This window comes from Glycine soja, chromosome 7 (assembly GCF_004193775.1).
Source record: "Glycine soja cultivar W05 chromosome 7, ASM419377v2, whole genome shotgun sequence".
In the NCBI taxonomy this organism is placed as follows: Eukaryota; Viridiplantae; Streptophyta; class Magnoliopsida; order Fabales; family Fabaceae; genus Glycine; species Glycine soja.
In genome coordinates this window covers 38,423,526-38,448,781 of record NC_041008.1, presented here as the reverse complement: position 1 = coordinate 38,448,781, position 25,256 = coordinate 38,423,526, and the positions used below count along the sequence as shown (strand labels likewise).

General features: G+C 32.1%; 1 protein-coding gene and 1 pseudogene across 1 annotated transcript; both read left to right on the top strand.

Annotated features, from left to right (window-relative positions):
• The first annotated feature begins 1,963 nt into the window (after positions 1 to 1,963).
• Positions 1,964 to 9,035, top strand: LOC114420662 (annotated as a pseudogene).
• Positions 9,036 to 22,269: 13,234 nt separating this feature from the next.
• On the top strand, positions 22,270 to 24,248 carry LOC114419520 (dof zinc finger protein DOF3.2-like). The gene is made up of 2 exons (XM_028385200.1): positions 22,270 to 23,748; positions 23,836 to 24,248. Exon 1 carries the CDS (start codon positions 22,720 to 22,722, stop codon positions 23,716 to 23,718), a length of 999 nt encoding a protein of 332 aa, XP_028241001.1. The 5' UTR covers positions 22,270 to 22,719; the 3' UTR covers positions 23,719 to 23,748; positions 23,836 to 24,248.
• The last annotated feature ends 1,008 nt before the right edge of the window (positions 24,249 to 25,256 follow it).

Genomic DNA, 25,256 nt, shown 5'->3' with positions numbered 1-25,256 from the left:
TTTTATTAAGAAAAAATGGATTGTAGAGCATCATAACTTCTATTCTAACCAATTATTATATGCTTAAAAAAGTGAATCCCTCCCCGCTACCACAATCACAATCTAGCGAATAGAATGAGAGGGCCTCGCAAACAACTTTTTCCCAACCTTTTCATCATGGTCCTTTTGAGGGAGCTTAACCATTTCCTTCGGACAATCTTGGTTAATCCCAACAGCAATTTTTATATCCTTGAATTTAAGCTTGTAACAAACCATTGCTACTACATGACCTCAATTGTCTCATCCTCTAATTAATTCAATTTTTATAAAAACTGTTATTAGATTATTTGTAAAAGTACGTATTATTTTTTTTTCGCGTTTCGTGTAGTATTCACCGCGTGACATTGCAAATAAAAGCACCACACCAACGTATGGATATAAAAATATTAAATGTGTGAGCCAAGGGAAGTAAAGAGCAGTGAAGAGTTGTGCCTTATAGTTATAACACTACAAACCATATGCATCATAAAATCCAATTATCTCGAAATACTAAATGTGTGAGCCAAGGGAAGTTTACCCATCATAAATACATACACCTAAAAGGAAAAGAGATACCAAATACACTACTCCCTCATTGGCCACAAGATTACATCCTACATCCACTAAAGATAACACACCATTATTTTTTTATTGACAATGTTAATTTTATTAATAGAGAGAATTGAATATGTTAGTTTCTTTATTTTTCTTTTTTCTTTAATCATCTAATCCACCTTATCAGCTATATCTTTTAACATGCCATCATTGTGTTTGTTGACTTGATAAGGACTCCTCCCTAAACATGGTCCCTTTCGCTGATGGATCATTGTTGCTTACTCCAGGGAACATTGTTGTAATAATCACAAACACACATATAGCTAACACACAAAAGTAAGCTTAGGAAAATAATGAAATCATAAATAGAACATACAAATTCATCTATTAACAAGTATTACATTTCAAACCAATCACTCTTATCACATGAAATCATTTGTGAGCAAGACAACCAATCACTCTTATCACATAAAATAATACAATTTCGAGCATATATAAATGTAATGCAAAGATTCAACACCACTTTAACTCGTGCTATCTAAAAAATAAAGATTTCTGCCCACTTTTATTCAAAGAACATTTGCTTGAGAGTCAAAATAAGACATGTGCTTAGTAGAACACGAGCACTTTGGGTCAAGATCTGTGTCATATCTCATTTCAGTCTATGAAATAACTTCGTAGGCATCAAAATGATCCTAGGCTTATTGAGCTTGACATTTGAATGGTTATTATTCATTACTTGGGAGACATATCTCGAAGATCAGTAAGAGATTATACAATTTAAAGTTAATCATAAGTGATTGAATTGGTGTTATAAAAATTGGGTTCAAGTGGTCTGACAATTGGTTTGAAACTTGGGTGGAGAATTAAATTTAATTAATTATACAATTGAACTTATGATGATATATAATTAATGATTTAATCAAGGGATTGCACATAAGTTATTAATATGTCAAAGTTAAAATTAAATTATTTGTATAATATTCAAATTTAATATTTGACGGAAATAATTCTTGATTAAATTTTCTTATATCCTAGTCAAATTTTAGATTAATCCTAAAATTAGATCTACCACTAAAAGAGAAAAGAAAATAAAACAGATATCATCAAATCTTACATCACCCGATGTGTTAAGTTAAGATCCATAAAAAATATTTAAGATGCCAATTTAAAATCTCCCTCTAAAATGTTCTAAAAACAAAATGTTTCAAATTTTGAGATACTAGAAACAAATTTAAAAAAATGCTGCAAATTGGGCTAGCTAGCTAGCTTCACCCTAGCATTGGGACTAGTGCTTCCTGCACTTGTTTTTTAACTTGTGGAATGTACAATTATATTTCGAAATGCATTTTCTTTTCTACTTCTGAAATGACAAAAAAATACTCTGAAAAGAATGCAACAGCCTAACATTCGTCCTCGAGATTTCGAAATACACTCGGTAAAGCGCGAAAGGACCAACAGATTCCCACACGTGCCAAAGCCACGTGGAAACTGAACACTTCTTCTAAGTTCTAACTCCGTTCGTTACACTAAAACGCAGTTGGTTACCCCACTCCGTTCGGCCGAAACCCGCAACAATGGCCGCAGCAACGTTAACGTATCAGAACGGCGTCGTTTCCAACGCCGATCAAGATGCCAACTCCAACTCCTCCGCCACCGCCACCAAAAAATCCCGGGAGAGCGACCGAAGACGGTGACGAAGCGAAGGAGAATACCGATCCGCAGCAGGTTTTCATCCTTCTTCCGGTTCTCTATGGTTTGTTTAGCTTCGCAATCGATAATGGCACTATCACTGGAAACGATAGGAACCGATTAGATGTTAGCAATTGTTCTCACGTTGCTGTAGTAAAGTTAGGTTTGTGAAATTGGACGGAGCTCGTCGTTTTGCATGTTAGAGTTTTCGGGTGAAGGAGGTTGGAATGTGAGGCAGAGAAGAGAAGCATGAGAATTTTGTTTGGTGAATGGGAATTGGAAGGGAAAGAAAGGAGAATGATATGTGTGATGTGGATGTTTTTCCTTTCTCTTCTCTCCAATTTCATCTTACTGAACATTGCTGAGTTCAGTGTGTGTAGGTTCAATATGGCAATTTTGTTGTTAGAAAATTACAGTATGATTCTAGTTGTGCAATGGAAACGAAGGTTGGGACTTGGGATTGCAGAGTGCAAATTTTCTTAGTTACCCCTCCCCCCTATGCACAATAATTGGTTTTAGCTCCCATGGATGCATAACCCCGAGAGGTTGGCCTAGTGGAATAAGACAGAGTCTCGAATTTGACAGAAGCAACTACTTGTCTCTTTGGGGTGAGGTAAATATAAGTACCTCTTTAATTTTGGAGGTTTTTCCTGCATTCGACTGGGACACCATCCTCTCCTCCCAAATAATATTGAGTTGTTTAATTTGGGCAAGAAGCTTTGTCTATTGATTATTAGTTTAGAACATCTTCACCTATTTATAGGAGTTGGGTTTTGATCCCTATGTTAGAATTGTTTGTTATAGTGCAACTAAGAAGGTATAGGTGATTTTTATTATAGATGCTCTTCAAATGTCATGTATGTTTATAGCTCCATTGAAAACTAGAACTATTACGATTTTCAATCCAAAGTCATTGTTGAGTGTTTTGGAAATTACATAGGTGAGGCAGATATATATTTTCTTTAATATAAGAGTGACACATTCCAGTGCCTTCAAATACGATGTCATTACTACACAAATGATGGTGTGACCGTTTCATGTTGCTTTTTTCTTCAATTTATAGGTTGTTGAGCAAGTTGAAATTGAATATGTACCAGAGAGTGCAGAGCTAGATGAAGAATTCAGAAAAATCTTTGAGAAATTTAGTTTTGGCTAGGTTACTGGTTCAGAGATAAAGAGTTTGTATCAATTGTTTAATTGTACTTGCATGCTCATATATTGCTTGATGAATTGTTTACTTGGATACAACCAGGATAATGATAAGAGGGACCAGTCTGTCGAGAATGCAACTACCAATAAGAAAGCAGACTCGGATTCTGAAGAGGAAGAAAACGTTAATGAGCAAAAAGAGAAAGGCATCTCAAACAAGAAGAAAAAGGTATAGTGATTTGTAATGTTTTTATTTATTTATTTTGTTTGCTCAATTAACTATCACATTCCCTTCTACTGTTATGCTAAAAGTTTTATTTGTTCTCAGCTTCAACGCCAGATGAAGATTGCAGAACTGAAACAGATTTTCTCTAGGCCTGATGTTGTTGAGGTTGGAATATTTTTTGTAGTATACGTAGTTTTGTACTTTTGTGCTTTCATTCCTAAATTTCTAGTCTTATGGTCATTATTTTAACACTTTATTTTTTCACTTTTAAGATGTGGGATGCTACTGCATCAGATCCAAATTGCTGGTATTCTTGAAATCTTATCAAAATACTGTACCTGTATCTAGGCATTGGTGCCAAAAGAGAAATTTTTTGCAGGTTAGTCTCAGCTATCTAAATCGATGATTATGGGTTAAAGATGCAAGCATATATGATGATTGTTGTCTACATGTGAGATGTAGGGATAGAGTGAGGAAGATAATGTTGATGAGGTTTCTCTTATATGTATGTATGTGATGCTTGCAGGGGAGCGGTTGTGGCAATCACCAAGCGTGGACTTGTAGGTGTTTGGCAATGAGCATCCTTGATTCAATATTCATTTATTTCTCTGTTAGATTGCATGCTAATATGGGTGTTATATGATGTTACATGGTGAGGGTTTATGATCATGTTTTTCTCGTGTAATTCTCCTGGGCACTTGTTTATAACTAAGTTGCTAATAGTTCTGCTTTGAATTTTTCAGATGCCTTTCATTGTGCTTAATGCTTGGGGTGAATTCCTCTTGTCTTCAATGTTTTAGTGCTTGGCCACAGAACTTCATAGTCATGTACATGTAATTTACTTATATCTCATCAAATGTAGTTATGGTTTTTGCTGGGGAAAAGAGGTATAGAGAAACCACCCTTTCAGCTTCCTGATTTCATTGCTGCCACAGGAATTGAGAAAATCAGACAGGTAATATGATCTTACCTGTTTGCATCTGTTCTAACTCTTTGTCTAAGTGACCCACCTTAAAAAAATAAAGTAATATTTGAAGTAAAATGTTTATGTGATTTACTGACAAAATTAATAAGCTATTTGTGTATTTGAAAAGTCACACTTCTATACTTTTCTGAAATAACTTTGTTGGTCTAGCATTGCTAATTCAATGACGGGATGTTACTGCTGTTTGAAAATCATGATGTGAAGGAACATATTATTTTGAACTTCTGATTTGTGTGTTGAGATCCTTTAAAATAATTTGAATGGTTTACTGGGAAGATATTCATTTATTATTGAGATTCTTTTTTAAAAAATTATTTGATGGATGTGTTTTGAATCTGCTGAAGTGTTAATGATCCATCACAAAATTACACTTTATTCAATCAAATGTTGTGTTGATTTTACTATTGATCTTTACTAACATTTTGTTTATATTGGAATCTTGATGTTTTATTAATTTTCTGACTGGTGTTTTATATAGATTTCTTTCACATCCGTAGTTGATTTTTGCTGTTTCTTTCAACTGAACTTGATATAACATGAAACTTTCTCTTTGCAATGTATGTGTTTGTCTTTTTTAAGTAATTTTATTGCATTACTGCAATTGCTTCTTACCTGGCAGGTTATCTTCTGTTTTCTCATGCAGGCTTATATTGAGAAAGAGCACAGTAAAAAGTTGAAGCAAAAGCAAAGAGAACGCATGTAACCAAAAATGGGGAAAATGGATATTGATTATCAGGTTTTATTATATCTTTACCTATTCTAGTTTTGCACTCTTTGTCTTGCTTGCTTGTTTTTATGCTGTATTCAGAAGTCAGAACAATTTCTACCTTTTCTCAAGTGACTGTTTCTTGGCTGCTAGGTTTTTCATGATGTGTTCTTTAACTATCAGACAAAGCCAAAGCGGACATCTCTTGGGGACCTATATCATGAAGGAAAAGAATTTGAGGTACAGTTCATTTTTAATTGCAAGCACAAGATTTGAAATATTGCATAATTCATTGGCTGAGTTAATGTCAACAAGAATGTGCAATAGTGTCCATGTACTGATTGATCTCTATATATAGAAGTTAAGAAACTGTTTGTTACTGGAAGATCAATGAGCTCATTGAGTCATATGTATTAAGTTGAGGAAATTGTTAGATTTGTGCTGTAAATGTATTTTTCAGCTGCAGCATTTTGTTCAGTAGGTCATTATTATTAGTTTTTTGAAGTTGAAATCTATAAACAGATTAGTTGTTATCTAGTTGTTGGCAGTATTGCTTATGTTGCTGGTGCTATTAGGGAAATCTGCCTTCTTGAGTACCAGGTTGTTGATATGTTTTCTTTCAAATTCTTTGATTCTTAAAATACTTTCAATTTTCATATTTTAATCCATAGAGCTGAATAAGTTATCACTTAACTTGGGTTTTTGGTTTAACTCTGTACTCTGTAGTACACTCTATGTATTAATTCTGTATTTTGATTGAAATGGTAGTTAACTCATTATCACTGGCATACTTTGTATAATATGGATAACTCAGGATATTTCTCTTTATCCGATTTCTGGTTGAATAATGGGTTTCCTAGAACTTGAGAGTTTAGCTTCACTCTATATCATTTCCTTGTGTAGTGGAAATTTAATGTATTTCTCTATAGTGTTGTCAAAAGTATAAAGTATTTTTCTTTGAATGTTTGGTCTGAAGATCACATCATCAAACTTATTTTGCTAAGATGCTTCCCTTGATCTAGTTAAGTGTCAAGATTATCAGCACCTATAAAATTTATAACTTGGTTCTTATTATTTTATATAATGCTGTGCAGGTAAAGTTGAGGGAGATGAAACCTGGCATGTTATCACATGAATTAAAAGAAGCTCTTGGTATACCTGAGGGTGCTCCTCCACCATGGCTTATTAATATGCAGGTAATATCAGTGTCTTTGTGGCATGTATGTTGTATTCTTCTGGTCCTGGCCCTTTCATAACATCAATTTTTTTCACCAGAGGTATTGTATGGTCCTCCTTCATCTTATCCTCATCTGAAGATCCCAGGCTTGAATGCTCCCATTCCCCCTGGGGCAAGTTTTGGTTACCATCCTGGTGGCTGGGGCAAGCCTCCTGTTGATGAAGTACATTTTTTATATTCACTCTTCTTTTCATCATTTGATATCCCGTTTCACCCATGGTCCAGTAACATTAGGGATAGTTCTTTGTGTCGAGGGGGGATAGTTTATATAAAACAAGTTAGGCTGGATGGGTACCTAGTGGTTAGCTAGATCTTTGGTTTCCTAATTCAAGTTGGTTAGCATGTATTAGGTCACCACAGTTCTGCACCTTTCAAATGCTAGGATGTATATACAACAGTACTGCTTGTACTATTTTTAATATTCTATATAATATATATATACTTTTGCTGATAAAAAAAATAAATTAAAGTGCTCTCCCACCCCCTTCCCCCTTTTCACCTCTTTGATCACTTTTTCTTGTCTGCACCTAAACAGTATGGCAGTCCACTTTATGGAGATGTTTTTGGTGTTCATCAACAAGACCAGCCTAATTATGAGGTTGGTTTACATAGAAGTTTTATGTAATTAGAGGGTTTTCTTCTCTTTGATACAATCTTTCAATGTTGCCCTTTTTATGTTCGATGACAAAGTCAAGTAAGTTCCTTTTATGTTCAATGTTTGAAGCTTATGGAACTTCTTGTTCTCTGTCTCTAATCTCAGTGTGTGTGGGTGTGTTATGTCCTCTTTTCCTTTGTATTCAAGTCCATGAAAACATGATAGAGATAAAAATGAGAGAAATTTGAAGTTAGAAATAAAATCAGCTTTAGGTTTTTATCAAGCCATTTTGCATATATCCAAATACACTGCTTATTATCATTGTTTCTTTTCCTCTTCTTTTCATTCTTAAAAGTTATTCTTGAGGTAGATTGAATGCAGAATTTACTGGGCTAGAAAAAGTAATTAATATTTAATTTATAATTGAGGAGCACTTATCAACTCAAATATGGTTTTTTGGCTCATGGTATTTCTAGTTGTATTTTACTTGAGTGTTCTCACAATGCAGGAAGAGCCGGTTGATAAGACCAAACACTGGGGTGATTTGGAGGAAGAGGAAGAAGTGGAGGATGAATCAGAAGAAATGGAGGAGGAGGAACTTGAAGCTGGTATTCAGTCTGTTGATAGTCTGTCCAGGTATGATTTTCCGTTTTAGTTTCTTTTATTATTGGATTTCTTTCTTTTCATGGATACTTTACAGTCTTTCTTGGGAATAGCATGATAAATGGAAATTAAGGACTTATCACATGACTAATTTAGTTCAGCAGTGGTTAATAAATAACCTAAAGAACCAACCTCATGAATTTCTTGCTAAATTGGTTCATGTTTATATTTCTCTACTCTGCATGTGTGTGAGTGGTGGTTGATAGTCTGTCAAGGTATGGTTTTGGGCTTGTTGTATAATCTCCTGTGTTTGTGAACTCATTTCTTTCCTATTTTCTGTTACATTTTCCTTCCCAGCACTCCCACTGGAGTGGAGACACATGATGTTATTGACCTTCGTAAGCTGCAAAGGAAGGAACCTGAAAAGCCTCTTTATCAGGTGAGTGTTTCTATTTCTGCTCTTCCATCAGTTTTAGCTCTTTGATCAATTGTTTGTCATTAATCATGTTTTTTCCATGAAAGTTCTTGTTGAGAAGGAGGAAAAAATTGCTCCAGGAACTTTGCTTGGAATCACACACACGTATGCAAAATTGGCACCTTTTATTTGTAATATTTGGGTGACATTTTTGTTTTTTCTTCCTCACAATTATTTGCTTATTAAAAAGTCCTGATGTCCCTTTCTCTCCGGTTATGTGGTTAACACTGGCACCCAGGACAAGTCAGGGTCTAAAAGGGTAAAACTTAAAGAGTTTCCTCTCTATATTTAGGGAGAAAAGGGGGAGGGGTTTCTTGTGATGATATTGATTAGTGGGATAACATGTTTTCCAGGTTGATTTACTTAGAGGTCAAAAGTCAGATAAAGTGGATGTCACTTTACTGCCAGAAGAGTTGGATGCCAAGGAAAATGTTTTATCCGCAAAGTATGAATTCTATTTCTTTTAAAAACATTCTGTTGCCTGTTAGTGATGTTAACATCATGGCTCTGATTTCTTACCTCTGCTGGAACTGTTCCAGGTATGAAGAAGCAAGGGAGGAAGGGAAGTCATGAAATCAGCGTGAGGATTTCAGTGACATGGTGGCAGAGGTGTGCTACATTTAATTTTCATATCTTACAAACTCGCTCATGTTGCTGTTGCTATTATTAATAACTTTGGTTTTTATTTGTATATTTAATTGTGTAACCAACTGGTGCAGAATGAGAAGAGGAAGAAGAGAAAGATGCAAGAAAAGGAGGGCTAGTCCAAGAGGAATAAGGAATTTAAGTTCTAAAGGTGGTTTCATGCCTTTTTCTTTTGTAGAAAAAAATGGGTGACACGGAAGTTATCCATTCATCAAACTGTCATTTTCCACTAAGGGAGGATTGGTTGTTAGCTTTGCTGTATGGCATTTCTATCACACGTTATTGTCTGCAAGTAGCTTTCATTGTTTTTTGTTAGGAACATACTACTCGTAATACGATGAAACACCTTATACAGCGCTGATTCTTTAGTTGGAAACACAATACAATAAATCATTATTAATGTTGGTATTCCGAATCCGTTGTTGAGGCAGATATTTGGATGATCCCTAGTGATAATTATACTGAGTTGTGCAAACAGGATAGTGAAAGTATACTGAGTTGTAAATTTATCCTTTGTTTCCATTTATCTATCTTAAAACTGAAACATAAGCCCACGATCTTGTGGTTCTGATTCTAACTCTTGGGAGGAGTGTTATATAGGGGTCAGTGGGAGGCATTGCTGTGGGGTTAGGATCGGGGGATGGAGGTGTATTATGGAATCATACCTTTTTTGTCATTAACAGTTTCTTATTCTTTTTTTTCCGACTATTATTTATATAAAATCGTGTCTGTGTGTTGAATGATGCATCGGTAGAGTGGAAAACAAATGGAAAGAAGTGAAATTGAAATGAAATTTTAAATTAAAGTAGAGGGTAAAAGTATGAGATTTGTATCAAATTTTGAAACTTTTCATTCATTTCTTTGTTAATTTTCACACAACCAAATACCACCTTAGCTTTTTAGACTTTTCCCCTTGAATGTTCTTCTAATTAGCTTATATAAAGATTTATCGAGTTTTTGTTCATTAGAAAAAAAAAAGTTACTTATTTAAGAGTTTTTTCTTTAATTGTGTTTAGTCTTGCTAATTTATGTTCACTACTTTTTTTTTATTTTACTTTAAGGATTAGCTCACATATTTGACTCCTAAATTGAATAGGAAAAGTTTTTCATAAGATAATATATAGTGTTGTTTAGAAAACTAACTAGTGAGATTTTATCTTCAAATCTGTATACATTTATTTGTTTGTTGTTATCCGTGTATTGTATTATAATTTTTTTCTTATATTTTAATTAATAAATTATAATTGTGCCTATCTTGGAAAGTGTATCTCTTGACTTTAAAATAGTTACGTATGCTCAATTGTCATAAACTTGTGGATGAGGCCAGCGCCTTGGCCTAATTAGGAAATGAGAGAAGCTTGATTCCCAGGTATAAATCAGTGTGATTCTACCTCAAACCAAGTCAGGTGAGGTACAGTAACCTATGAATAATTTATGTCAGTAGCAGCCTTTTTTTACTATTATTTTGTCTGTTTATACGTGGACCTATTTGCACAGTAATTCAAGTTAACGTAAAATCACAAGAGGTTTGTGCAATAACCGTTACTCAAATAAAGTAATCCTTTGATCATGCAGAATCATTCCCCACTGATAACATGAAAACAGTTGATGCCCTTTGCGACAGACCAAACAATAGAAGAGAATTCTTTAATTTTTTGTTTAGACTTCGCACTATTTAGGTATTGACACGTACTAAAATTGTTTCATCAAGATTGCTCATAGGTGTTGAGGCACCCTAGACATTAGGAAAAACTTTAGATACAACACCATACCTATACAGGATCATAGGTATTGCAGGTGTTGTTCTCCAATTAAATTAAATTTAGAGATTTACTTTATAGGGAGAATAAAAAAAATCTATTAAATATCACTATTGCATATTATCGAAGTGAAATTTTAAATTTAATTGGAGAACACTAGCAACAATACGTATGATGTTGTATCTAAGTTTTTTCCTAAAAATTATTGGAAGCCATCCAATCTATTGAGTGACTTATGCATGCCATTATTCTTGTGGCAGCAGAGAGGTTGGCTCCACTCTGAGTCAAATCTATTACTTCTTCCTTACTCAGTTCCCTACCTGTAGAACTACGTACCTATGCTATCATATTCTTGTCCCACCGCCATCACCGCCTATAGCTATCAAAGTTTCAAATGGAGGGTTCTCATTGGTTTTGGCTTTTGAGAATGTAAATGGATGCATGTTACATATATATATATATATATATATATGTATGTATATATATATATATGTATATGTATATTCGTGCTCATTTGACAGATGACAACTACTTTTTTTTTTCTTTTCTTTCATTTGGCAACAAAATGTTCAATCTAAAGGTCAGAAACATGAAGCCATTCGTCATGGCTTGGTGTCCTAATTTTCTAGATCTAGACCCACAACACATTTGATGGCTTTTCCCCACCATATATGGTACGTATCAAATGGAAGATTCGGCCACTGCAGGTGTCTTTTGTGTGGCATGATTAACATGCATTCTCTCCTCATGGATGTCTACGTCTCAGTGCTGCACAATTAGGTGGAGGGTCCTTTCAGACTCATCCATTTTAACAATCAGGAGATTAAGGGAATTACACTGAAAATCCCCCAAACACAAATAACAAACCGTATATTATTCAGCCCTTGTATTTGGAGATTATTTCAGTTTAATCAGTAATTCTAAATTAGTCATTTTGAATTAGTCCTGTAATCGTATTAAATATTTTTAAAAAAATTATTACTCATAATAGTTTTATGATTAAAGCAAAATTATCTATCTATCTATATATATATATATATATATATATATATATATATATATATATATATATATATATATATATATATATATTATACCATAAAACACACTGACATACATACCAAAAATTCTGAATATTACAAAATAAAATCAATCAGGCAAACTATAAGAGGAAACATCCCATCTAATATCTTTAGAAAAATGCTAGCTTGCCGCAGGGGTGCGGCTTCAGTTTCCTTAAGGATCGATTACACATCTAATTTGACTATAAATATAGAGAACGACTTTGATGTAACTATTTTATAAATTTATTGATAGTTTAATTTTACCAAAGATGTGGTTTCTATTAAAAAATACTTATAACCAAAGTGTTGTTACTTGATTCTAGACGTGAGTCTTGGAAATCAAGTTATGAATTTTTTTAAGGCTTATTAATGCTTTTATCCTTGATAAATGTTTAATTTTTTTGTTTATTTCATAATAAATTTTAACTTTAAGTTGAGTTCCTATTAAAATAATATTTTTTTTCTGATTTTTTTATTTTATTTTAATCTTTGATAAATTAGCGAATTTTATGATATTTTTTAATAAATTAACTTAATTTAGTCTCGACTAATAACTAATGAAAAAAATTATTAAGGAATAAATACAAAATTCATTAATTTATTAATAATTAAAAATAAATACCAAAAATTAAAAATAAAATTATTATTTTATAAGAAACTCAACACAAAATAAAAATTTATTAAAAAATAAACTTAAAAATTGAATATTTATTAAGGATAAAAAAATATTTAAACTTTTTTTTCTAAATAATTTTGTTGCATGACAACAACTTGAGTGGAGAATACTTGTAAAGAGAGTTTAATGTATAAGTAAAATGTTATATGTCATTTTGCTTGGGGTCAACCCCATTTATACTTGAGAGCTAAGAATGCTTAGGATATGCATCAGAAGAAAAGTTCTCTCTTAATGAGATAAAGAAATTGGGGAAGTTAAATTTTTGTTGCACTATCCTTTCAATATTATTAATAAATTCATTCAACATTCTTTGAAGAATTTTCTAGATTACGATCCATAACACAAAGTGCTTTCGTTACCTCAGTTTTGTACCATATTAATACAACATTGAAAAGTTAAAAGTTTTCAAAATTGTGATTTTAATGTTTTTCAATAATTTATTAATTTATGATTTAGTATTATAAAGAATTATTATTACAAGTACCTTCAGATTAAATCCTTACAATATAATCGATCCTATAAGAAGTATAGTAAATTAATTATACTCTACATCTCTGAAAGATGTTTAAGTAATATTCCGCACTCTTATTTTATAAATTCTTTCATGAAAGATTAATATGTATTACATTTTAATCTATTTTAATATAAACGGATTTGTTAGTAGTAATGAACAATTATAGATAAATTTCGTCAGAAGATTTTTCTTTTCTCTAAAACCTCTACAGTCGTTATCATGAGTTAATTTTAAATATTATACTATTAATTTTGGACTTTAATTAATGAAACGTATATATACTATCAAATATGAAATTCCATTCAAAATTTTCATTTCTTCTTTTAAAGTTTCAAAATCAATAATAGAGATTCAAAACTAGTAGCTGGTAATGTTAAGAGTCATAAAGAAAAAAAAGTTGTTTTTAAGAGGTTCATTCTCACTGAAATGGATTAAATTAAAACATAAATTAGTATTTCAGGAATAGAAAATATAAATTTTTTAATAAAAAAAGAAGACTATTATAATTTTAAAAAAAAGTTAAGAAAAGAAAAAATAATTTATTTTAAATTAAATTGTAAACGATACTAGTGAGAATCCACGTACTCACCAGTCATAAGTCATTCCCTGGGCAAATTACCTATTTTATCGGTAAGAATTAAATACAGTCCCTATCATTTTCTCACAGATTGTTTTATTATTCACTAGAAATTTAATATTGTGGATTTGTGGTGTAATATGTGTGTGGTAATAATATGACACTTTTTATGATGTGATATCAATTCGAATTGACGCATGACAACCCCTTGCCTACAGTTGAATAGGGTACACCGTTCTGCGTTAACAATGACAATTTTTGGACGCACAAAGGTGACTATAGGTCAAAATGTCATTATTTACGGGCTTTTGAAAAGACTTCTAATGTATCGTTACTTTAAAATATAACAACTTTCCTTCTCCATAAAATTTTATTTGATAGAACATTTTAAGAAAGTATCATGCCATTATATTTTATTTAAGAATGGACAATATTATCCATTGAATAGTATTTCATTGTAACTCCTTGATTAAAATATAAGAATGCATCCTTTGAATATATATAGAAGGAGCATATCGGACCTCATTACATTTTATTCTAAGAGGTAAAAGGATTAAATAACAATCCTTAAATTATAGAAGATGTGTTAATTAGATGAGGTTAGAGGAAAATTATACTTAGCATTTAATATTGACTTTCTCACATATAATATTTTTCTCTCACTTCATTTAATTAACAATTAAATTTAAATCTTCTATTTTGATCTAAAGGTTATTGTTTAATCCTTTCATAATAAAACACTCTAATATATATATATATATATATATATATATATATATATATATATATATATAATGCAGATGCAATATAAAATAGAAAATGGAACAAACTAAAAATGTAGTTAAGTATCTTAAACAAGTCCAATAAATACATGTTAAATTTTTTGCTTACAAAATTATTAGAGTAAATAATATATACAATGAGAGTGAAAATGGTTTTTATAATAATGTCTTCTAATTATAAATTATTTTTTAAGAAATTATAAATTATTATTATATATAATAAATTTAATGACTTATATTATAATTACTTTAAAATGTTATACTATAATTTTCTATTAATATTGGTTGATAATAACTATCAATACATAAAAAATTAAACTCGATGTATTATGGGTAAATTAATATTCTAGTTTCTGGAAAGATGAATAGCATTTTAGACTTGACTTCTTAAAATCTTCATTTTGGTTTTTGATTTTGTAAAAAAAAAAAAATATCCATCTTAGTTTTCTTACTGGATTTTTTTAATTGTTATTTTGCTTAAAAAAATTAAAAAGAATGATATTAATTAAAGTGAAGTATTTAACACTATCATAATTTATAAAGTTTTTTTTTTTTTGCTGCCATAACTTTATAAAGTTAAAGACTAGAGCGACACGTTCATGATTTTACAGACTATATTGGAGATTCATTTCAATTTTTGTTTAGTAAAATTATATTATAATTAAAATATAGTCCTAATTTCGAAGGGACTTCTGCCGATTTTCCACAATTTCAATTTCCTTCTTGGATGTTAAGTATAGATTCTGATACTGAATGCAACCATTAATGTAACTGTAACTTTCACCATTTTGTTCGCTGTGTTATACTAGTCACTTTCATTTTCCTATCACAAAAATTTCAAAGAAATATGCACACATTATGAAAATCACATATATGCTTGTCCACCGGGCTAGATGGGTTGTTCCCATATATCCCACTTTACCAAAGAAACACCTGTTCTACGAATATTTGATCTTCTAGCTAGCCTAAAATATAAAATCACAGAGAATAACATCATTTTCACATGGTTGGAAACCTAGGAACTGCTGAATAATTAATTCTTTTTAAAATCAAAGTAGTTTCATCACACCAAATTCTCCTTAAACAATAAATAAATGGATGTAGCTGAGAAACTACCTAGACATTAAGCAACATATTTCTTCAAGTCACAATAGAAAAGTAATAATAGGGAATGCAAATATAGTCATGTGGGACATAGCCAAAAGGATAAACAAAACCAAAAATTATAAACATTACAATCTTTGTTCCAACCTGGAATAAGCATCAATTTGCCAAAGTGATCCACAGGTGGCCCCAGTTAACCCCAGTGATGCCGCTACATGTGTACAAATTATTCCTTCAATTAACCTAAGCAATGCCAATTGACTAAGAAACAATTAATTAATTCTAGGTTTTTTTAAAAAAATTATGAAACTAGAACCATGTGGTTGCATGGCTCCACCATCAACAAGAGTCACCAAAACACGGCCACGCGAATCTGTTCTTTGGATCCTTAATCAAATTTTTTAAAGGGCTAATAATAGTGAGAGTGAGTTATTAATGTAAAGTAGTTTGATGGACATAAGTGGCATCCTAGTTGGACATAATAGGTTCTTTCCTTACTCGAGAGTTCAACTTGGATTTAAGTCATTTCACTATGTCCTTTTCAAATTTGTCCAACAAACATTCTTTGTTTTGTCCTCTTCAATCCGATGCAATCACCCCATACCCTTTACCTAACCAACCGACCAAGATCGATTTCCATGCACATTCCTCTCTCTTGATAGTTCGGATCAACCTTTCAAAATGGTCAAGTTTAATCAATTGTTTTTAATTGTGATTTCATACCCTAATCGTGGCTTAATTATATATGTGCATGTGCCTTTTGTGGTCCTGAAATCCTAATCCTTGGCAGCCAACATGGAGAAATTATGGTGTGATTATTTCTCATCAATTCTTTCATTGCTATGATCAATTTGTTATCAAGCTTGGTTTGTTAAATGATAGGTTTTGAAATTAAGAAACAAAATACTATAACTTGCAGAAATACAAATTGAGATAAAAAATTGAAGACGGAATGCAATATTTAATAATTAAGAATGCCTTTTTACAGGCTTGCAACAAATGTGGAATTTGCTAAAAAAATCAACTACTAAGATTTTATTGAAATTACAATAGCTAAGTAAAACAGAAAAATAAGAAGGAAAATCTGTAACTATTAAAGACTAGGTTTCTTAAAGAAATAATCAAATTTCAAATTTAAAAGGCAAAAGCTCACAACTCTAACACTTCCTTCAGATTTGCCTCGGGCATGTCTAGTTTTATCTTTAAGAACTCTAATCTTGATTCAGAAAGTGTTTTAGTTGTTAAGTTGAATGTATTTGTGAATCAGTTGCGTTGAATAAAAACTTTTCTCACATAACTTTAGTTTTTGTACTTTGGAACATGTGTTTTTTCATTGAATGTGGATTTCAACGTTTAATTAAACACACGTAGTTTAGTTGAGTAATGGTGCACCTTAATTAATTAACAACTTTTTTATTTATAATGTGAATTTTTTTTATATTGATGTGCTTGGTCCTGCCATATTCGACAGGAATGTTAGTAATGACAATGCTTACTTTTTATCACACAAAAGCAAAATTTGTGAACTTTGTTATTTGCCTAAATTAGCAAGCAACTTTCTTAAACATATAATTATTTAATTTGCAGCAACTGCTAGGTAGACATACTCTGTTTCATTGATTTTGTCATTACTTCCTGCTCTGTTGCATTCTAGGAAATAATACATGAACCAGGTGAAAATACATAGCCTGAAATTCTGTCATCAACACTACGTGTGGATCTAGAAAAAAAAAAATAGTGAGACAATAAATTTTTTATGAGTCTCTTAATCTTTCTCTATGTTTGGTGATTTTTCTTTTTTAAAATTTGATGTCTTTAGTGTTATCAGGGGAACGATAAAAATTAAAAAGTTTTAAAAAATAATATTACTACTAATTTATTCTCTTTTTAATCTGTTATAATTTTCTACATATTTTAAAAAAATCTTATGAGGGAAACACTAATTTCTTTATGAAGACAAAAAATAAAAATATTAAATATATGATAAAAGATATTTTTTATCCTTATAAAATTTTTTAAAAAAATAGTTTTCATCCCTGGGAAAAAATCCATTCATTTTTGTCCTCCTAAAATAGAAATATGTTATCTTGTGGAACCTCACATCAATATGTGTGGCATGTTATTATGTTTGGTAGTTAGTAGGATGATCCTTTAATTGTAGAATATGTGAATTCTGATTATGGTGGTAATTTAGATGGTGGAATGCCTATAACATGGTATGTCTTTATTCTTGTAGATGAGTCTCTTTGTTGGAAGTTTATTGTGACAATGTCAACAACTAAAATAGATTACATGGTAATAGTAAAGGCTAGTAAGGAAGTTGTATGACTCACATTGTTAGTAAAAGAGTTGGGCAATGGACAAGTTAGAATTCAATTGCACTATGATATTCGAAGTGCTATCTATTTGACAAAAAATCAGGTATATCATATTAGAATCAAATATATTGATGTGAGGTTCTACAAGATTGGAAAGTTGATGATAGTCAAATTTTCCTCAAATAGGTTCATACTTTAAAGAATACAACTGATATGTTAATCAAGACTGTCATCGTTGACAAATTCAAGCATTGTTTGGACTTCTTGAATGTTGCTTGACTCAGACATGAATGGATCCTTGACTCAAGAGAATATGACATGGACTTATTGTTATCTTTCACAAGGCTAACTATTAGCCAAAATAAAAATTATTGTACATGACTCATATGTTATGAGTGGACAAATGTTGGATTGTAGTGGGGCACATCATAGTGCTATAGAGAGGGATATTATTGTAATATTGGTACAAAGATAATATTATAAATTCATGTTATTGTTTATTCTTTAAACTTATGTAACTCCATTTTTACTAATAAAAATAAATGTTCTACTTTCGAGAACATATGTACACTTGTCAAATTTTATTAAATTTGTGTTTATTTGTTTGTGTGTGCATTATCCTTTTCAAATTTTGGTTGATATTGCTAACAATAAATTTGATTTATAAAAATAAAAGAAAACAAACTATTCATTATGTCTATATATATAGGTAAGGAAGATATTAAGAGTACACTCTCTTAACATTATTTTCTTACACATTTTTTATATTCGTTTGAAATCTTACCGATCATACTAATTGACATTGATCTTGGGTTAAACAAACATAAAATTTTGCCTTCTACTAAAAAATGTCAAATAATATATATATATATATATATATATATATATATATATATATATATATATATATATATATATATATATATATATATATATATATATATATATATATATGTTACCAACAATATTTATAAAGGTAAACAAAGAAAAAACACCAAATTATATTTATCACAAACTTGTCATGATATTTATTAATTTATCATATAGTAACTTGAAATTCACATTTCTGACAAGTTCCTATCGTATTGTGAAAATCAAATGTGTCTATGTAACACTTTGGTTATGATAAATTCTAGCATGGACCAAAAAGTTAGGTCATACACCAGTGCACAAAAAATTAACAATCATCGGATATTAATTTAAGAAATATCAATCGTCCAGATCAAATTCAGAGATGTCTTGCACGAAATTTGAATTCAATGTATGAATGTGTGTTTGAATATGCTTTTGCATGAATTGACATTTTTGCCCTTAATTAAAAAAATATTTTAATTCATCCATTCATCCTCACCACCATGCTTTTCTCTGTGCTCAAAGTGCTCATCATCATGAAATGTCTTCATTTTAGGCAATTGAACCCAAAACACAAACAAAACAAAAAGACGAAAATAACAAGTTTGTAGAGATGATTTTTTTTGTTATTTTTTATTTCAACAATTTACTCCCACCACCACCACGACATTCTTCTACTGTTGCTCATCACACTCCTCTAAGAACAAATTGGATCACCTTTTCGAAAGAACAAATTGGACCACTCCCTTCCAGCAAAGCTTTGTTACTATCTTTTTCAGTTCCATTTCAAATTTTAAATCTTAACTCAATCCAAATTTCAAACTTGAATCAATTCCAAATACTAAATCAATATTATAATCAGCAAATCAAAGAAGCAAATTTCATGATTGTCATAGTTCAAAACAAAATAAATACAACAAAGAAAATAGGAACATCAATCGTTGTATGTAGTTGATGAAGATTTGGGTCATAGAGAGGAGGAAGGATCACTTGGTGTCGGTGACCTCCTCGTTGAAGGCAACGATGATGGAGGTGTCGGAGTTCAAGGCGGTGACCTCCTTATTGACGGCTACGAAAGCGACAATGACATAGGTGTCGAAGTTCAAGGCGATGACCTATTTCTCTCCCTTTCCTTCGAATGTTTCTCATTTCTTGTCTCGTTCCTTCTCATTTGCACGCGGTCATTGCAATCTAGCCAAGGTTTTGCACTTTAGTGGCAACTCCAACAATGTCGTCAAAGGGAATGAACAACGATGGCAAAAGGTGTGGTTCAACAAAGGGAAGTTCAATTCTCGGTGAAGTCCAAGCAGCAGATATGAAAAAATGAAGGAGTAGGAGAGGAAAGGGTAATGACAACAGAGAAGTGACAAATCAACAAAAAAACGAAGAAGAAGTCGTCGTTGAGACTCTAACCCGGGTACGATTGGGGAAGTGACAATGGTGGCCGCGACAGAGGTGGTTAGCGGCAAAGGAGATGCCATGAATTGAATTTGTAAAAAAACCCTAAAGAATAATGAAGAGAATCACAAATTTTAAAAAAATAAAACTTTTAATTAGTTTTTTTCTCTAATAAGGGTATTATAGATATTTCACATTTTTTAATCACAACCTATCCTTTTTGTCCACCCTAGCATCCTCTCTGTACCAAATAAAGTACACAGTAAGGGCAAACGAATACCTGACACACCCAAATTGAACACACCATTCAATCACATATCCACATAATGTCTGGATCTTCAACATGCATGGGCAACAAGTATCATTTGGCCGTGATTATCACCACTAAATCTACTTAAAGGGAATCACTCAATTAGGGATACCTAAGTATGATTAGAAGGGGTATTACTCAACTAGTAATCATGATGTGACAGGTCCAAAGACCTTGGACCCAGCAAGGCTAGTATAAAAAAGGATGAATCCCTAGGTAAGATGACAAATTCATTATATCCTACTCACTATATATCATTAATAGCTCTAAGTCGAATCCTCACTTAAGTGTCAGAGTGTCTTTTGCAGGTACCCTCCCCTCTGCTCTGTTAGATACTTATGCACTCATATCATTGACAAGAAACAACAAACAAATGACCCTTCGACCCTTCGAAAAAGTATAAGATCCTTTGACACAAGGCCGAGTACCCGATCCATTTGTGATAGAAACTCCCTTTGGTTAGTCTTTGACTAAAACCGCCAATTGCTGCTGAATATTGATCCGTTGTACCTAAATTTATGTTCGGACATTCAAAATTGACAAAACCTAATCATTCAAAAAGTCATATTCCATTGTTTGTACAATATTTTACACCACACACACATATGTAGAGAGGTTCATAGTTTAAGTGTCTATTACAAACGAAAAATGTGAGTAATATACTATTTAATAGGATAAACACTAGCTAGCGTAATATTTAATGTAATTTTGGTATTGTTTATTTAATTGAAATTATAATTTTATTTTATGTTCCATTTAATAAAAAAATATTTATTTAAAGAGAAACTCTCATTTTTTAATTGAAAAAACAGTGAGAAAAACACATAGAAAATTGCCAATAAGTTTTGTCTTAAAACATAATACATTCTTTAATTTTGTATTGTTACATACATTTTATTAACATTAATGAAATGATACAAGTTTTATTAATTGAATCTTACTCGTAATATATCATGAGTATAAGAAAATTGCAGATAATAATAATGATTAATATATTAAGTAGTGGATTACCTTCACTCGTTTAAATAATTGCCTCAACTTGAATAATCCAATCTCTAACATCCAAATAAGTCCTATATGCCGCATGCACATCTATACATGTTAAGTAATTAATAACGAATTATATGAGGGTCACAACCCACACCACACTGGTCTCCTTTTAATTTTTGCTCTCTAGCCAACATATTATGGGTGCACAAAACAACACCCATATATCATATCCAATCCATATTCCACCATAGACATGAAATGAAACTTAACACGTGCATGCAACACATAGACATCCCCAACTTGCTACATGTAATCACATGACACAAGGATCATAAATCTCACCACCACCTCTATTCCTGCCCTTGGGTCCCACGGCAAACCATGCGTCTGCCAACTATTGTATTTAGAAATTACATGTATCTTCCACCTAAGGCTAAATTAACTTACCTGAGATTATTTTAATTTAATTAATAATGACATTATACTTAAAATAACTTTATGCTTATAATAATTTTATCTAACTCGAACATAATGGTTTATCTTCAAATATTTAACCAAATTCTTCTAAATATTTAACCTAATTATATATTTAAGACTTAAACTCATGAACATTTAACATAATTGTATGTAAGATTCAAACTGAGACTAAATTAAAATAATTATTTTTCACCAATTAATCTAGGAGTTGAATGATGTGTGCCAACTGTTTTTAACCTCACTAAGAATCTTTGGGCCCATTGGCCCCACAGCTACCGCCACCCCCTTCCCCTAATGACAATCCATTAGAAAAACAAATTTATCCCATGGACCGTAGTGTACTTGTCTTCTTTTATTTTTTTCCTTTGCCAACTTTGTATTTGCATTGGTGGCCAAGTCTATCAAATTAAATTATTATAGCATCATGCACGTCTACGTTCATTTCACAACCAAAACTCACACACCACTACCAACGGCCTACAACCTTCCACGTGTCAACCACCCACCTTCACCTTAAGGGTTAGTACTTCTCTCTCTTTCCCATTCTATAATAGTAGCAAACTGAGAAGGAAGAAAACTGAGCTCGTAGGTTATTACCAAAGACTGCATTAAATTTTTATAGGTTTGCCTTGTCTACAACTACCCCCCACAAACAGTAATCAAACCCTTCACCACACACAACCCTTCAAGTAATTTTTAATAAGATCATAAATAGGCATTAGATATAGACATAGACATAAGATAAAAGACATGCTCACTACTTCTTCTCAACTTCATAGGCCTTTCTTATTCTTCCTTCTAAGAAACCACTTCAAATCATCAACTTCCCTAGACTTACACACCCTTTGGGCTGTAACAAGCAATCTGATCCTCTTGTTATCATTCAGATTGATTTCTCTTCTAGCACCTCGATCAAAGGGCTAAAAAAATTTGCTACTTATTGCACTTTTCTTTTCATGGTTTGATACATCTTATTGATTTTAGTGCTATTTCAAGGGGTGAATTTGAGACATGGGTTTGAGTTCTAAGCAGGTTTCTAGCAGTGGACTTGATTGGAAACAAACCTTGTTGGAGGCTCAGAATTTGGAACTTCCAAAGCCTAATCTGATGAGGAAACAACAGCAGCAGCAGCAGCAACAACAACAACAAACTCAGCCGAATTCAGAGTCTTTGAAATGTCCAAGATGTGACTCTACCAACACCAAATTTTGTTACTACAACAACTACAACAAGTCTCAGCCTCGCCATTTCTGCAGGGCTTGCAAGAGGCACTGGACTAAAGGTGGAACTCTACGCAATGTTCCAGTTGGTGGTGGAAGGAAGAACAAGAGGGTCAAAAAATCAATCACTCCAATTACAACATCTTCCACCACCACCACACCAATCACAACCGCCACTTCAACTTGCACTGCCACAGTCACAACCTCAATTGGCAACAACATGGATGCTATGTTGGGTTGTTATAGCCACATGACAATCCAAACTCCTCTTGCGGATGATCAGAAAAACATGTCTTCCTCTCTCTACCAAGCTCTAATTCGTCCACCACCTTTGCTGCTACAACAGAATCTGCTCAACACAAGAGAATTAGAAGGCAAAGATTTTGGTATTGGTATCGGTAATAATGGTATCTTTCCTAGTTCAACTTTGGCTCTTCCTACTCATCAAAGCCAAAGCCTACTCTTCCCTTTCTCAGCCTCAAGCAGATCTTTTGACACCAACCCTTGTTCAGTAGTGTCAACCTCTCTTAGATCCTCCAATGTTTATAACTATGGGGAGGATCAGTTTAAAGCAATAGAGGAACCAACCATCAATAGTACTACTGCTACTATAGTGCCTAGCACAGGTGGCACCAACAACACACATCATCCATGGGAGATAGCAGCAGCAACAAGTGGTGTTGGCTTGGGAACTTCTTCAAATTCAAACTATTGGAATTGGGAGGATTTTGATTCATTGGTTTCAACTGATCTAAAAGATCCCTGGGATGATTCAGATATCAAACCCTGAGAACCAAACAATAAGCAACAACACATCATGGTAGTGTCCATAGATTAGTTATTTAATTCAATTGGGGTGTTATTTGTGTTTCATACAGGTTAGTAAATGATCTTGTTTTTTTTCCAGATGGGGCATGAGAAGTATTTAGAGCTGTCATGTTTTAGTTTCAGCTTCAGCTTCAAGCAAAAGGGTCCCAAAATTCCTCACAATTAGTTGCAACCCACTCTGTTTGCCTCTTTGTTCATCTCTCTTATCATTTCCTCTAATCTCTAATAATAAAATGGTGTATTAATGTATGCAAACATTGCAAAGTAGTGTCTAGCATTATTTATCAATATAGGATTTTGTTTTTTTTATTTTTTATTTTATTTTTTGGGGAGTTTTGTGAGTGCTTTGTGATGGGAGTGATATAGATATGGGGTCTGCTCCAGCACTGCTGAACTGACAGAATGTGATTGGAAGATTCTTTGGACATGTATATATCTTGGAATGATATTTTATCATACGGTTTTATTGCTTATGATTCATTATCACCACCACCACTTCTTGAGAATCATTCTTTGATTTTGGGAATGAAAGAATTCTGGATATACATTAATTTATTATTATTATTATTATTATAATATGTTTCTGGATCATGTATTCATGTCCCTGTGGGCTTTTAGCTCACATGGTGTTTTCATCTTTGTTCCAATTTTTAATAGAATAGTAAATAATGTACGGTACTTAGGCCATCATATTTTCAAGGCTTTGTTTCTGATTAATTGTCAGCTTCTTCTATTATTGAAGAGCTGTGGAACACTAGTAGACCCTCTTTATACACGAGGTTTCCACGTGTTTGAGAGTTTTGATATATGTTATTGGATCAAATTTATTGGTGAATCACGAGCAATAAATTAAATATGTTCGATTAGCGTTTTTGTCAGTAAAAAATTGGAATTTACGATCTTTTTTTCCTTTTTATTATTAAATCAACCTTATATTTGGATTAATGTGATTGTTACATTTGAATATTCTGGTTAATTGATAAACACTAGCAGTTTTGTACTTTATGCATGTGAGGACTCAAGCCTAATCAGCTGCCACAATCATTTTGATGGGGTACGAATGCGTTTCCCATAAATTATATAACTATGGCCTTGAAAATATTGAGTTACCTTGCAAGTTGGGACAGTAAACGATGGCACAACGGCCAGTCTCTCTCTTAGGGAATTATATTGTACCTAAAATGTTACTAACATAGGCCATGGTGGACTGGTGCTGTGGGGGAAAATTTAATAGATTGACCCGTTGTAGATTTACATCAAAAGATAAGCATTGATATACAATTATACAAAAACATTTTAAATTATTCAAGACTTAAATATAAATTTAGTTCATAAGTTTACTTTATTTTTAATTTTGATCCTGTAAATTTTTTTATTCATTTTAGTCTCATACATATTTTTTTATTTGTAGTCTCGTAAGTTTGGACTTTAGTGACTAAAATTAGAAAAGTTTTAGCCATATATGAGTGATGACCTACAAACATCCGTTTAACTCGTGAT

Excerpts from the sequence above, each read along its gene's own strand:
- LOC114419520 (XM_028385200.1), top strand. The coding sequence starts at position 22,720 with ATGGGTTTGAGTTCTAAGCAGGTTTCTAGCAGTGGACTTGATTGGAAA.